We start from the raw sequence: 13201 nt of genomic DNA on the forward strand, positions 1-13201 counted from the left end.
TGGGCGGGGGCCGCCCCCTGAACACCTAAGGGCGGGGCGGGGCCGGGCTCCCCTGGAGCGAGGCGGGGCGTCACCAACCAAAACAACAACAATCCCCAGCAGCCCCCGCGCCGCCGCCGTCGCCACCACCGAGCGGGCAGAGCGGAGCCTGACGGGGGAGCGAGGAGCCGCCGCCGCCGCCATGAAGCTCCGGGTCCGGATGCATAAGCGGACGGCCCCGCTCGAGATGCAGGGGGCGGAGCCAACGCTGGGGGAGCTGCGCGCGCAGCTGTGCCAGGCCCTGCTGCCCACTTGGGGCTACAGGTAGCGCGAGGAAAGGGGGAGGGGGGCGCGGCCATTCCGAGGCCGGCGGGCAGCACCCGGCCGGTACCAGGCAGAGCAGGGGGGCGGGGCCGTGCCGTGCCCCAGCCATCTTGCCCAGGGCTGCCCGCGGGGGCGGGGCTTCTCCGGGGGTGCCCGGGCTGTGGCGCGGCTGGGCAGCGCCCCGAGGCCGCCCGCGGGGACTGTCCGCGCAGCGCGCCCCGGGCCTGGCTGCAGCGTTTCCAGCCCTCGGGTTTTTGTCGCGAGTCTCCTGGTCCCCGGGGGCGGGGGGCGCTGGGCCGCAGCTCACGGTGCAGTCGCGCTCCTAGCCCGGCAGCAGGCGCAACGCCTGTCAGGGGCACAAGCCCGCGCCGCGGCCGGGCCCCGCCCGAGCTGTTCGGACACTCGCGTGGCTTCGTGGGGCCTGGCTCGTGGGTTTTGGGCACTTGGGGTTGGCAACGCTGTGGCCGGGCCTCGGGCCGCTGCTGCCCTGTCTCGGGGTTCCGCCATCCCTCGGCTGAGGCGCAGGCTGGGAGATTACCCCGCTGCTGCGCCCGAGCTGTGGGCAATAGGATTGTGCCTGATCCAGAGCTGTCACTGCCGAACCGTTCGCCAAAAAAATCACGTGTCAGAAGTAAAAGAGGATAAAATGCCCCGTGTTTACTCATCGCTTTCGGTTTCATTTATCCCACAGCACCGAAATGGAAATGAAAGAGGCAGTAGGGAGTTTGCTAAAAGTGAAAGTTATTCTCAGACACCCCTCTGAAATGCTCAGTTCTGATTGTACATTTGTGGACCAAAACTGAACCTTTCCTCTGTGTGACACAAGCTAGAGTATGTCAGTTTAGTATGGCTGTATAGCCTTCTCCTAGAGCGGGCTCTGTGTGTCAGCAATCATGAAAAGATTTGTGTGTGAAAGGCTCGTGATTTTGTTTACAGGAGAATAAAAGCTATTAAATGATTCTTAAAAACAAAACAAAAAATAGCTTCTTCAACAGGCTAATAGCAATAAAATATTTGCATTCATGTTTTCATGTATGTATATATTTCATATTCATTCTGAAGGATCCCAGAGTGCTTCACAAGCGGTATACATGTGCTAGCAGTGATTCTCAAACTTTTGTACTGGTGACCCCTTCCACATAGCAAGCCTCTGAGTGTGACCTCCCCCCTTATAAATTAAAAACACTTTATAAGATATTTAATGCCATTATAAATGCTGGAGGCAAAGCAGGGTTTGGGGTGGAGGCTCACAGCTTGTTAACCCCCATGTAATATCCTCGAGACCCCCAGTTTGAGGGATCCTGACCCCCATGTAATATCCTTGAGTCCCCCTGAGGGATCCTGACCCCCAGTCCTAAGACATCAGGATAAACCATTAATCTTATTAAAATGTCATGGAATCTTTGTCTCTGGAAAGACCTTATTTTTCAAGGTCTTGCCCAAAGACCCTCATGTTGAGCAAGCTAAAGGATATTTGCATAGAAATATTTTCAAGAATTAACTATTTTAAATATACTCTGCCTCAGTGATTCATTTAAAATCTTTGACCTAAAGCTGCTGAAGCTAGTGTTAGTTTTGGGGGTAATTGGCTGCTTCCTAGAATGTGTTTATAAGGTACATTGCAGACTGAGGCAGTTACCTGTTTTTCAGAGATGGAGGTTTAAACCTACCCAAGATTTCTAGGTTCTGTGATTTAGTTAGTTAAAACAAACATAACACAAAGAGAGAGGTTTAAAAAAATCACATTAACCTGTACCTTGGTTTTATATTGTGCCCATCGTTTATTTTCCCAGTGCTTCTTTGGGCATGTGACTAATCAGACCAGTACTTAGGTTTAACAAAACCATTAATAATCATACCATACATTTGTGTAATCTGAATGTATGACTTAAACTGATCCTACCAGACGTGGCCTTGCGGTTTTTTCTATCTCTTTGCAGTTCTGATACCCAGTTTTCAATAACATTGAACAACAAAGATGCCCTCACTGGAGACCATGAGACCTTGGCTTCATATGGGATAGTTTCTGGAGATATGATATGTTTGTTACTGGACGAGACCAATGCAGCACCCATATTACCCCCATCCTTATCTTCACCTCCTCCTCCCCCACTCCAGAATAATCACGAACTGTCCACCTTGACCACCAGCCATGGTCAGGCCAACAGTCCAGAAGAAGAAAGGCAGAATGGGCCATGTGAAGACCATAAAGCTCAGACTGATGCTCAGAAGAGGGTTGATATGGTAAGTACTTAAGGACTGAGATACACAGATTGGGAAACAAGAGGAGACAGCACATTGAGTGCTGGTTGCTAGACTTTATAATAGGGAGCATCCTTGAAGTATTATAGTTCTAGGTGCTTGCCTGGTGTATGGTCAATCACTTTACAATTACTGTCTGTGTATATAATCTGTTAAGCCTTGTGCATGTCAGAAACGTTAAGTGGTTCCAAGATGTTTCAAATTCCATTTGAGTCCTTTGCATATCTCTAGATTTTGCTAATCAGATTTATGCAGAACACACCCTTTTCAAGGGAGCTAGGAGTGAGTTCTTCTCCCACCTCCACAGTCTCCTTTTAAAAAGACACTTCTGATACTTTCCACAAGTACTTTCTTTCTCTCCTAAGCCCTCAACCGAGCCATTCTGAAATAATGTCCACTGGAGGAGAGAGCAATTTTATAATCAGTTGAAATAGTATCCATGGTTTAAAGAGTTTGTCATGAAGTGGAATATTCTGCAGGAACAGTTTCTTTTTAAGAAATGTGTCACTTTAGGGTTGGTTCCAACACATGAAACTATATTTTAAAACATAGAAATGTAGAGCATCTTGTTACAATCTTTGTGGCCACTAATGTAAAAACTTGAAAAATAAATCTTAAGATAAATTAAGGGGTGAGGGAGGAAATCGTGTAGTCATACTTATTTCATGTGTTTCAGATAAAATTTCTTCCTTCCTTCCAGTAGGCTTTCCTCCCAAAACTTAGGAAAAGATGGAGAGCAAGTTTCCATGTACTCCTTTATGTGCCACAAAACTAAAAAAGTATAAAAATTTGGAAAACAGTTTAAATCGCTTCTTTTGAATTTTCTCAGGCAGTTTTGAGGGGGCATTTAATCATACTATATGTTATAAAATCTGAATGTCTGACTTTAGGGCCATCTTGGTAGAAGGGAAAGTATGGTGAGGCCACCAACCTTTATGGTGTTTTTGGGGGAGGGTGGGGGATACTCTTTTGAGAATTAGATCTAAGGGGCTGGGAATAATTTCATTTACAAAGAATCTTGGGCATTCTGGACCAGTCTTAGTCTTGTCGCTTTTGGTCAGCTGCCTTGAATTTTGACAAATGGTGATGCCATACTGTGTAGAGTTGTGCCCCTGTAGCCTGCTGTAAGAATCTTCATGGTGCTTTAATACATTATTTATTTGTAATACAGTAGAGCATGTAAGCCCATTGTATGTAGAACATTTATCACGCATAATAGAAAGATGCTGCTCTGAAGAGCCTGTATTACAAATTAAACAAAACAGATAAAAGTAGTAGTATTCCCATTTTACAGGTGGGAAACTGAGCACAGAGATTAAGTGACTTAGTGAAGATCACACAGGAAGTCTATGACAGAGCCAAGAATTGAATCAAGTCCAGTGCCCTAACCCCAAGATATTCTATCTCTTGGAGGTTGCTTTGTGTTGTAGTGCAAGAAAGCCCCCCTTTTATATTTGAGAAAAGTTATCACTCAAAAGTAATATCCTTCTGAGCTCTGCATAGCAATTCTGAGTGACTGACCAGTATGTACTCCCAAATCAGAGCTTCACAGCTGAAAGAAGACTGGAAGGGCTAGCAGGATTATCAAATCAATCCATGTAGGCATAAGTTTCTGAATGCCACCTTGTTTGTATTACTTTCCCTTTAAGGCAGGATCCAGCCTAGAGTTTGCTTCTGGACTAGTCCCAGATGACGTTGATCTGGAGGAGGGTACAGGTTCTTATCCTTCTGAGCCAATGCTGTGCAGTGAAGCTGTGGATGGGGAAGTGCCACACTCCTTGGAGACCCTCTACCATTCTGCTGAATGTACCAATGCCAAAGATGCCTTGATAGTTCTGGTACATCTTCTCATGATGGAGACAGGTTATGTACCACAGGTAAGTGCAAAACTGGAAAGGAAACCTCCCACTTAGTAGGAGAAAAATATAATATCTGGAATATTGTTCTTCATGTGTCTGTGCTTAAAGATGTACTGTTACATCCTTCTCAGCAGCATGGTAAGCTGAAGTACCAGCTTCCCTAGTTTATCTTGGCAACATTCCTCAATGATGAAATAGTGGTACAACCTCTAAGAGTGAGACAGTAGTCCAGTCTATATGTTTATTCAATCCTTGGCCTCCCTGCTTGACTGGAAAGGGGAAGGGTGTTAGCTACTTATTTTTGGCTATGGGGAGGTAATGTTTAAATTCAGTTCCTAGAAGTGGAGAATGTATGCATTTATATCATTCTGTTTTCAGTGATCAATAACTTTGTGTACTCCTCCCTTGCCCCTGTTGGCGTTTGTCTTTCATACCAGCATTGTATATTGACTGCCTGCTTTCTAATTTGGAATAATGAGTTCCTTTTATATATATGGGAACAGGATTTATAACCATGGATTGTTACAATCCTCTTCCCCCACAATTTGACAGTTTCATTGGTGTTCACTTCAGATAATAGTTACTGTGGCTAAGAAGTTCATATCTCTGCATATGATGAGCATTTCTCCTCCCCCTTTGGCTATTAGTTTTAGCATGCACTAGTCATAGCCACTGTGAGCTATGTCTCTTCAGCTCAGCCAGCAGTCTTGGAAGTAGCAATTGAGGCTGCTGCACAAAATTGTGAGGAAACAAATGGAGTGAAGCACACAGATACTATAGTAATGAGAGCCATATAGAAAAGCCCATGAGGAAATTAATAATTCTGTCATCAGAGCAGAGTTTGAATAATGTACAGTAAATAAGGCTTTGGGCTGTGTATTGTTCAGTGAGGGGAAAACAATATTGAATAGCTGTTTGTTCAGTGAGTACTGTCCATCTTATGCAGTGAATGAGGCAGGGCTCCTGTTGAAAATTTAGTATATGATCACGCAATGAAAGATTGTATCATCATTCATATGCACGGAGAGGCCCAATTAAGGTTGCACAGGCCTCTTAATTCTAGCATTCCCTAACTTTTGAGTGCTTGACTTTGTAACCTTAATGTTCTTTTAACAGTGTTTTTGTGTATGTGTGTGAAATAAATATATAGTCATAGTCAAACCAGTAATGTGTATATAATAAACATGGATTCATGAAGGCAAAGACACCTGGCTTCACTGGGAGAGAGGTGAAAATTGTCCCAACAGCCTTTCTTAAAACATTCTTAATATTAATTTTCTGCAGCCTGTGCCATGTACTGAATATATGGTGAATTGTGGTATAAAAGTTTGATTGATACGAGTTTAAGATGACTTGTATATTCACAAGCAGTGAAGCTAGAAGTATGTTAATGTGGCCACCCCAAGCTTATGCTGATAAAACCTTTATGCCACATTACACCACAAAGTAGTCTGTCTCTGTAGAGCAGACATATTAATTATTCTCTCACACACACATTTGTTGGGATTTGAGTAGCTGTTAATGTTTTAATTTAGTTCTTCTCAGCCTTGGTCAGATTGCTCAGGAATACAGTGTTGTTTATCTTTTCATTTACTGTCAGGGGACTGAAGCAAAGGCAGTATCTATGCCTGAGAAATGGAGAAGTGGAGGTGTTTATAAACTGCAGTACACTCATCCCCTCTGTGAAGATGGCTCTGCTGCTCTGACCTGTGTGCCTTTGGGAGATCTTATTGTCATTAATGGTAACTGTGCCAAGCATTAGAAATGTCTCTGGGATCTGACTATTTTTTTCTTTTTTACCCTCCCTCTCTCTCTCTCTTCTCTTTTTATTTATATATATATATATATATATATATATATACATATATATATATATATATATATATATATGTATATATATATATATATGTATATATATATATATATGTGTTGTTATATGAAGCTACTTCATCCTTTTCCCCGCTGGAATCACCCTCTCTCTCCCTCCCTGCCCCCTTTCTCTTTGTGGTGCTACATCACAGCTACCATTTTCCAGCAAGGGAAGATGAGACTAGACTTCCTTTGAATCTTTAGCTTCTTAATCAATTGAGCAAGAAAAGGTGCTCCCTCCTGGTTCTGAATGTGCTTTGCTCCTTCTTGCCTAGGTGGCGATCCCAGGTCTCCCACCTATCAATACAGAGCAATACCCTATGGCTACTGAGCCAGCTCAAGTGTTCACTTTTGATTAGCATGTTGGCAAACCTATCTGTTCCTTCTTTTGACTCATGGGAACTTATGAAGTACGATACAAGGTGTTAAAATAGACGTAATGGGATTAGCAGTATTACAAAAAAGACATACCGGTATCACCTGCTATTTGTAAATGTCTCAGACAAGTTCCAGACTTATTTATTTTGCTGATTCAGCAAGAAATCACTTCAGCAACATTCCTAAGCTTCATTCCACATTTTCAGTTAATCAGAACTATTAATTCCAGAAAATTAGTGCCATTTGTTTCTCTTAAAATGATTTCCAGGTTATTTGGAGTATTTTTTGTCCTAATTTACTCATCATTTTGGACACTTCCACATTTTGCAAAGGCATTGTTACTTCTGGGCTTGATTCTAACCTCAGATACAGAAATGTGCACTTCAATGGAAAGTACATATATAGTTTAAAAAAAAATCCAAGACAGCATGCATAAGCACTTAGGCTCTCCCAGGATATGTGATGAAGCATGTCTTCTCGCTGTCCAGGATTTAAATCTAATCCTTTGGCCAAGTCAGGGGACTTGCTCACTTGAATTTGTGATGGAGAGGAGCAGTGCACTGACTGCCTCGTGTACAGTGTTCATCTAGTGAACAGGAGCAATGACTCCTTGCTACAGTTTGATTTCTATATTGACCTTGTTAGAAAGAATGGTTCATGGGGTATCACTGCCATCTCCTACCTTTGTTGTGACTATTTCAACTGATAAACTGCTGTATGTAACTGATCTTTCTCTCTTCTATGCTATTTTGCATATATTTATTTTTGGGGGGAGGTAAAATGGGTTTAGCTATCTGCTTGTCAGAATTGTATGTGTCCAGTTCCTCTCCCCCCTTCCCAGGAAGGAGAATGGGAGAAGGAAAACTAAACTATTTCCAAGGATAATGTAGTAATGAGATGGTCTCTGTAGCCTCTCAACATGTTTGTTTGTTTCTTTGGCATTTGCAGCAACATTAAAAATCAACAACGAGATTAAAAGTGTGAAGAGGCTGCAGCTGTTGCCAGCATCCTTCATTTGCTTTCAGGAATCAGGTATTTCGAATGCGGCACTTTAGAAAACAGCCAGCTTGAAAAGTGAGGGAGGGGACTAACACAGACAGCAAACGTTTGACAGAGAGGCCCAAGATGCCAAAGGTGGTGATAAGAGAAGGTGGGTGACGGCCAGTTCATGAAGCAGCTAGCGGTGAGGAAAAAGGAATATAGAAGGGTGGCCACTAAGTCGAATTTTGCTGTTAAGATTACTTGAATTTCCTAGATTTGCTATGTAAGTGAAGAGCCTTGAGAGGCCATGAGGCCTCTTCTGGATTATATCCCTTTTTCATGGGGCTTCTAACTAAATATATGGATGTATATAGGTATTTCTAAGGCAGCAATGGTGAACCATCCAGGACTCATTGTTTTTGTTTTCTCTTTTTGTGGGAATTGGGGGTTCAATGTGGCTAATGCCAGCTCTGTCTTTATGGCATTGCAATTACTGTAAACGTTGCAATTATTGTAAATGTTGTTCCTGTTAGAAAGTGTGTGCTGACCACTTAGATGAGTCCAGGATGCCAAAATTGGGGAAACATCCAATGCAAAAGATCTGGATTTTACATTAGCACAGGTCTGACTATGTTTTGTACTCTAAAGTACACATGCCTGCTTTGTTGCCAGTAGCTGCACTTCACTGCACCGCATCCTGGGTAGTCCCAGATCCTGGTATAATAAGATTTTATTGAAAAGGGTACAGAAGGATAGCTAAACAGTGAAGTGTAGCCAAGATCATAGCAGCATCTTTTTGTTTTGTTGCTGCAATGAGAGAATGGGCAACCATTCATGTCAGCCCCTCATTAGTCAGGTTAACAATTCAAGCGTATATGCCTGCTCTGTGGCTAAAATCTGACAAAAGTGTTAAGAGTCTGTAAGCAAATTTCATTTGAAAAACTCTTGGTGTCTCTAAATGCAAAAGGATAACACTTGGCTACTTATGAATATATGATATGGACTTGGTCCATTACATTATTACTGTGGTGGCAACACTTCTTAATTACTGACCTGGTCCACCGGCTTGTGATCTGCTAAGAAACTTCTAAGTCTTGATAGGACTGCAGAGAGGGTTTTTTTGTTTTTAAAACTGATTATATATTTAAATGTCTGATTTTTTTGGATTGTTGGAGATGATTTAAAGGAGAAAAATACGTAGTATTCAATCTCAGAAATGCAAGGAACTCCCAACTGAAGGCTGAAACTCCATCCTTTTCTCAAACTATTCTTCTGGCTTATCACAGGTATCTTAATGTCATATTTGCTGCGCAGTGTAGTCACAGCAGGATGACAAAGGGCTTTGTAGCATACCTAACACGGAGGGTATCTGATCTTTGATTGAGGTTCCATCACACTACTATAACGGAAACAATAATACATCAGCCAGGATTCTTAGCTTTGTTTCTTTCACCCCTGCTATAGATTTGGCCAGGTTCTAGTGCCTGTTCTCTTATTCTGGTCTATCCCAAATAAAGTATTTTACTTTGTTGATTCCTTCATATGAAAAATGAAAACTTTCATGAACTATAGAGTTCTGTTTGTACACAAAATGTAACCCATAAACCTCTCCGCCTTGTATGTTGTTTAACAACTTGTTGAAGTTAAACTCGGTCTTCTTATTTTGATAGAAGAAAATGTTGGAGAGGTATACAACGATCTTCAGAAACTATCCCGCCTCTTTAAAGACCAGATGGTGTACCCTCTTCTGGCTGCTGCCCGACAAGGTAACATCAGTAAAAGGAATTGGTATGTTATCAGTTGGGATCTATCCAAAGGCCTACATAGAAAGAGTCATGAATAATCTAAGTGCTGGCTACATAGAGAGTAAGAATAAATATTCCTAGTTCTAAAGATATTAAATGAGTCATCTTCTAATTTTAGGAATGTTAATAAAACTGTTAAAAATCTGAAATTGCTTGTGTAGTTCAAATTAAATAGAACATTTGGGTTTCACTTAATGGGCTGAAGATTTATGCCACTGCTGATACAGCTGGAAAGACTGTTTCCCATGGTGATGATGACAAAGTAGCAACCAGGCTTAAAGTGCTGAATTCCTTGGATGAAGTTCTGTGCAGTCTATTTGTTCCTTTGTCAGGCTGGGGAAAAGCTGTTCAGTATTACATCTTGTGTGGGATGACATGCTTACTGGTTGGTTACTGAGATGTTGGAAGGAATGGTGTGAAGCAACCCAGTTTGGTGATTTGCATGGCAATAGTAAAGCATAGTTTGTTTATACAGGAATTGCCAGACTAAATCTCAGCCTCGCAATCCGAAGACAAACTCAATGATAAATTCTTTCTCTTGGAGTATTTTTTGGATTTTGTTGCGTTTTCATGGGATTAGAGATTCTTTGTTGAATGTGGTTTATGTGTATTACTGGAATTAGACAAATACTGCCTTTACCTTTCCAACCTCTTGCTCGGTTTTGTAGTCTGTGAAACATGAGTAGTTTCTTACAGCATCTTAAGTTTGAGGGACAATAGTGTGGAGCATAGCCAGTACTATGGTCATATTTTGTCCACTTCACATATGTGCAGAAAGTCTCTCTCTTCAATCTGTCATAGTAAGTCTCATCATAGCACTTCCAGAGTTAAGTAATGCAACTGAAAGCTCCATGGGAAATTACTTAAGGGAAAATGTTTCCAAACCAAGAAATGGCCCCTTGATGATGGGAATGAGAGTCAATTATTGCAAATAATGCTGCTTTCTCCTCACCTCCCATTCTAGCTCTGAACCTGCCAGATGTGTTTGGCTTGGTAGTCCTTCCTCTAGAACTGAAGCTACGGATTTTCCGACTTCTGGACATCCGTTCACTCCTCTCTCTGTCTGCTGTCTGCCGGGACCTCTACACAGCTTCCAATGACCAGCTTTTATGGAGATTTATGTACCTGCGGGACTTCCGAGGTGATTCCTACATGCACCCTTTCTCCCTAATAGGTCTGCCACCTAAGGGCCCTCTTAAGATGAATTTGACAAGAGGCTTCCTTTGCTACATCTGTTTCCTAAAAATGGAGAGTAAATTTATTAATCATTATATTGCCTAATTGTGTTGGCTAGTTGAAAGCATAATACTGACAGATGCTTCCTTCAGTGATTCTTAGATTGTGGGCAACTGATAATCTTACAAACACTTGCTGGTGGTCCACAGAGAGCTGGCCCATCACCTGATGCTGAGTCGCCTACTTTTCAGCTGTTTATAGAAACATTCAGGCTCTTTATTGCAAATCTGGGGAGAGGGAAAAAACCTTTGCCAGTGTCCCTCAAGAGAACTTCTTTAGGAAACTAAGCAGTCATGGGTTGAGAGGCAAAGGGCTGTCACACACAGACACTGGCAGTGACAATATGTCTAGAGTTTCTGTAGTTGATATATAGATACAGGAGATTGAAATTTGGTATGAAGCAGAGAGAATTAATAGATTTAATGGCTCCTGGCCGTACATCTTCTAGGAGTCCTAATGTCTCAGTTTAAGGATACTGACTTTATATATACAAAGGTGCTTAAGGTCTGATTACCTACATTATTTGTAAACCCTCGCAAAAACTATCTACTTATGCACTTTGGTATGAATGTGATTTTTGTTTTTAAAATGCTTATTTAATTTTTGCCCCTTCACAGATCAAATTGCTAGGCCTCGTGACACAGACTGGAAAGAGGTATGTGGGTATTATATATGTTCTCTTTGGGATAGATCTCCATGGCTTGTTTAAGAATGAGCAGCAGGCTTGGAGATTAAGTGGGAGCAGAGATTAGGTTCTAAAATGCAGGGAACTGAGATCTTCATATGCACATCATGTTCAGCCCACTCAGGAGAAACTGCATTGCATCACTCCTAGTGCCCTCCTTGGCCACACCCTGGAATAGATTTGAGGATCTCTGCAGGGAGCTGTATGCAGTCCTTGGCAGGAAGGAGGGTTGCTGTTTTAGACCTTGAGACCAGCAAGAGAGAATCTCAGCAGTGTTCTAGAACAGTGTGACTGAGTCTCAGATACCAGGGCCTGTTTGGAGACATTACTATTGATTCTGAAATGACCTCTTCAGCTAGAGAAGTAGTAATCTCTAGTGATTAGAGCAAGAGACTAGGAGTCACTGACTTGCTATGGCACATTGGACAAGTCACTTAACTGCTCACTATCTCAGTTTTCCTGTCTAAAATGTGTATAATGGCACAAACTTTACATTTCACCCAAGGATCTTAAAATATGATGCATGTATAATTGTAAGTAGCCCTTTGTGGGGCTAAGGGAAATTAGCCCTGTCTCTATTGTATTTCATTTCTAAGGTGGCTTTTTGATGATTTTAGGCAAATATTTAGATCCCAAAGCAGCCATAAACCACACAAAATTAAGTGCCAAATTTGTCCTTGGTATAACTTTGACAATTTCAGTGGAATTAAACCAGGGATAAATTTGGCCATAGAGGTTTAAAATAAATCCAAGGAATCAGTATTGTTTGGGTTCTAATTTGATGGGAATCCAAAAAGAGAGAGACAGACCAAGTCAGAGCCTTTTTCTACAGAAAAGTCTAATGCTCAGACGGATGGTCTGACTCTGCTGAATCAGGACAGTCCTGCTGTGATTTGAATACGGACAGCTGCATCATTAATGTGCATATTGTAAATAACTGATAGAACATGGAGGGGAGTCCTCCCTTGCCCTCTACGCCTGTAACAAGTGTGAAGGAAATCCAATGTGGGTGAAGCTAGTACAATGAGCACTACTCGAATTTTAAACTCCATTTTGTTTTTCTTTTCTGCAGTTGTACAAGAAGAAACTAAAGCAGAAGAAGGAAAACCTGAGATGGAGGCACATGATGTTCCTGCCCCCACCTCCTCATCCCATTCCATTTCATCCCAACCCATTCTATCCAAACCCCTTCCCTCCCAACCCATTCTCTCCTAACTCCATCTACCCCCCAATGATCATTGGTGGAGAATATGATGAGAGACCAACTCTTCCATATGTTGGAGACCCAATTAACTCGCTCATTCCTGGCCCAGGGGAGGCGCCAGGCCAGTTTCCTCCATTCAGACCACATTATGATCCGATTGGCTCTCTGCCAGGGCCAAATCCAACGCTGCCAGGGCGAGCTGGTCCTAATGACAGATTTCCTGCCAGACCTAGCCGAGGCCGCCCAATTGACATCCGCCGTTCATTCATCTGACTGCCACTCTTCCTTTAACGGGTTTCTAAATTTTAATTCCTGAGCTTGCTTTCTAACTGGAGGAGATCCCATCAGGGCACTAACATCAGCCTTCCCTTCTGATTATGGTGAGAATTCATGGGCACAAGGGTATCTTGACCACAAGGTATAGATTCACCTAAGCTCTGTGGAAGTGATAACGCTGCACCACCTAAAATTCAGTGCTATTTCCAAAGGAGCTCTGACTTGAAAGTTTGTGCTACTGTTTTTTCCCCTCTCTAATCATCTGTGAAGTGCTACTTAGAGAGCAGAAGGTTGTTGGCCTGATATTTGCTGCATCAGATAAAGAGCACTTTAAGCACAAATG

The 13201-nt window shown here is 42.4% G+C and overlaps 1 protein-coding gene across 2 annotated transcripts; it reads left to right on the top strand.

Annotated features, from left to right (window-relative positions):
* Position 1: 1 nt before the first annotated feature.
* Positions 2–13201, top strand: FBXO7 (F-box protein 7). 2 transcript variants are annotated; one of them, XM_039486098.1, is made up of 9 exons: positions 2–303; positions 2244–2547; positions 4215–4442; positions 6025–6166; positions 7620–7703; positions 9323–9418; positions 10422–10598; positions 11311–11348; positions 12451–13201. In XM_039486098.1, the coding sequence occupies exons 1-9, from the start codon at positions 182–184 to the stop codon at positions 12853–12855; spliced, it is 1596 nt and encodes a 531-aa protein (XP_039342032.1). In that variant the 5' UTR covers positions 2–181; the 3' UTR covers positions 12856–13201. The 2 variants fall into 2 exon arrangements, with proteins under 2 accessions (XP_039342032.1, XP_039342037.1); XM_039486103.1 differs by lacking the exon at positions 2–303 and adding an exon at positions 1004–1134.

The sequence above is a fragment of the Mauremys reevesii genome, linkage group 1 (assembly GCF_016161935.1).
Source record: "Mauremys reevesii isolate NIE-2019 linkage group 1, ASM1616193v1, whole genome shotgun sequence".
NCBI lineage: Eukaryota > Metazoa > Chordata > Testudines > Geoemydidae > Mauremys > Mauremys reevesii.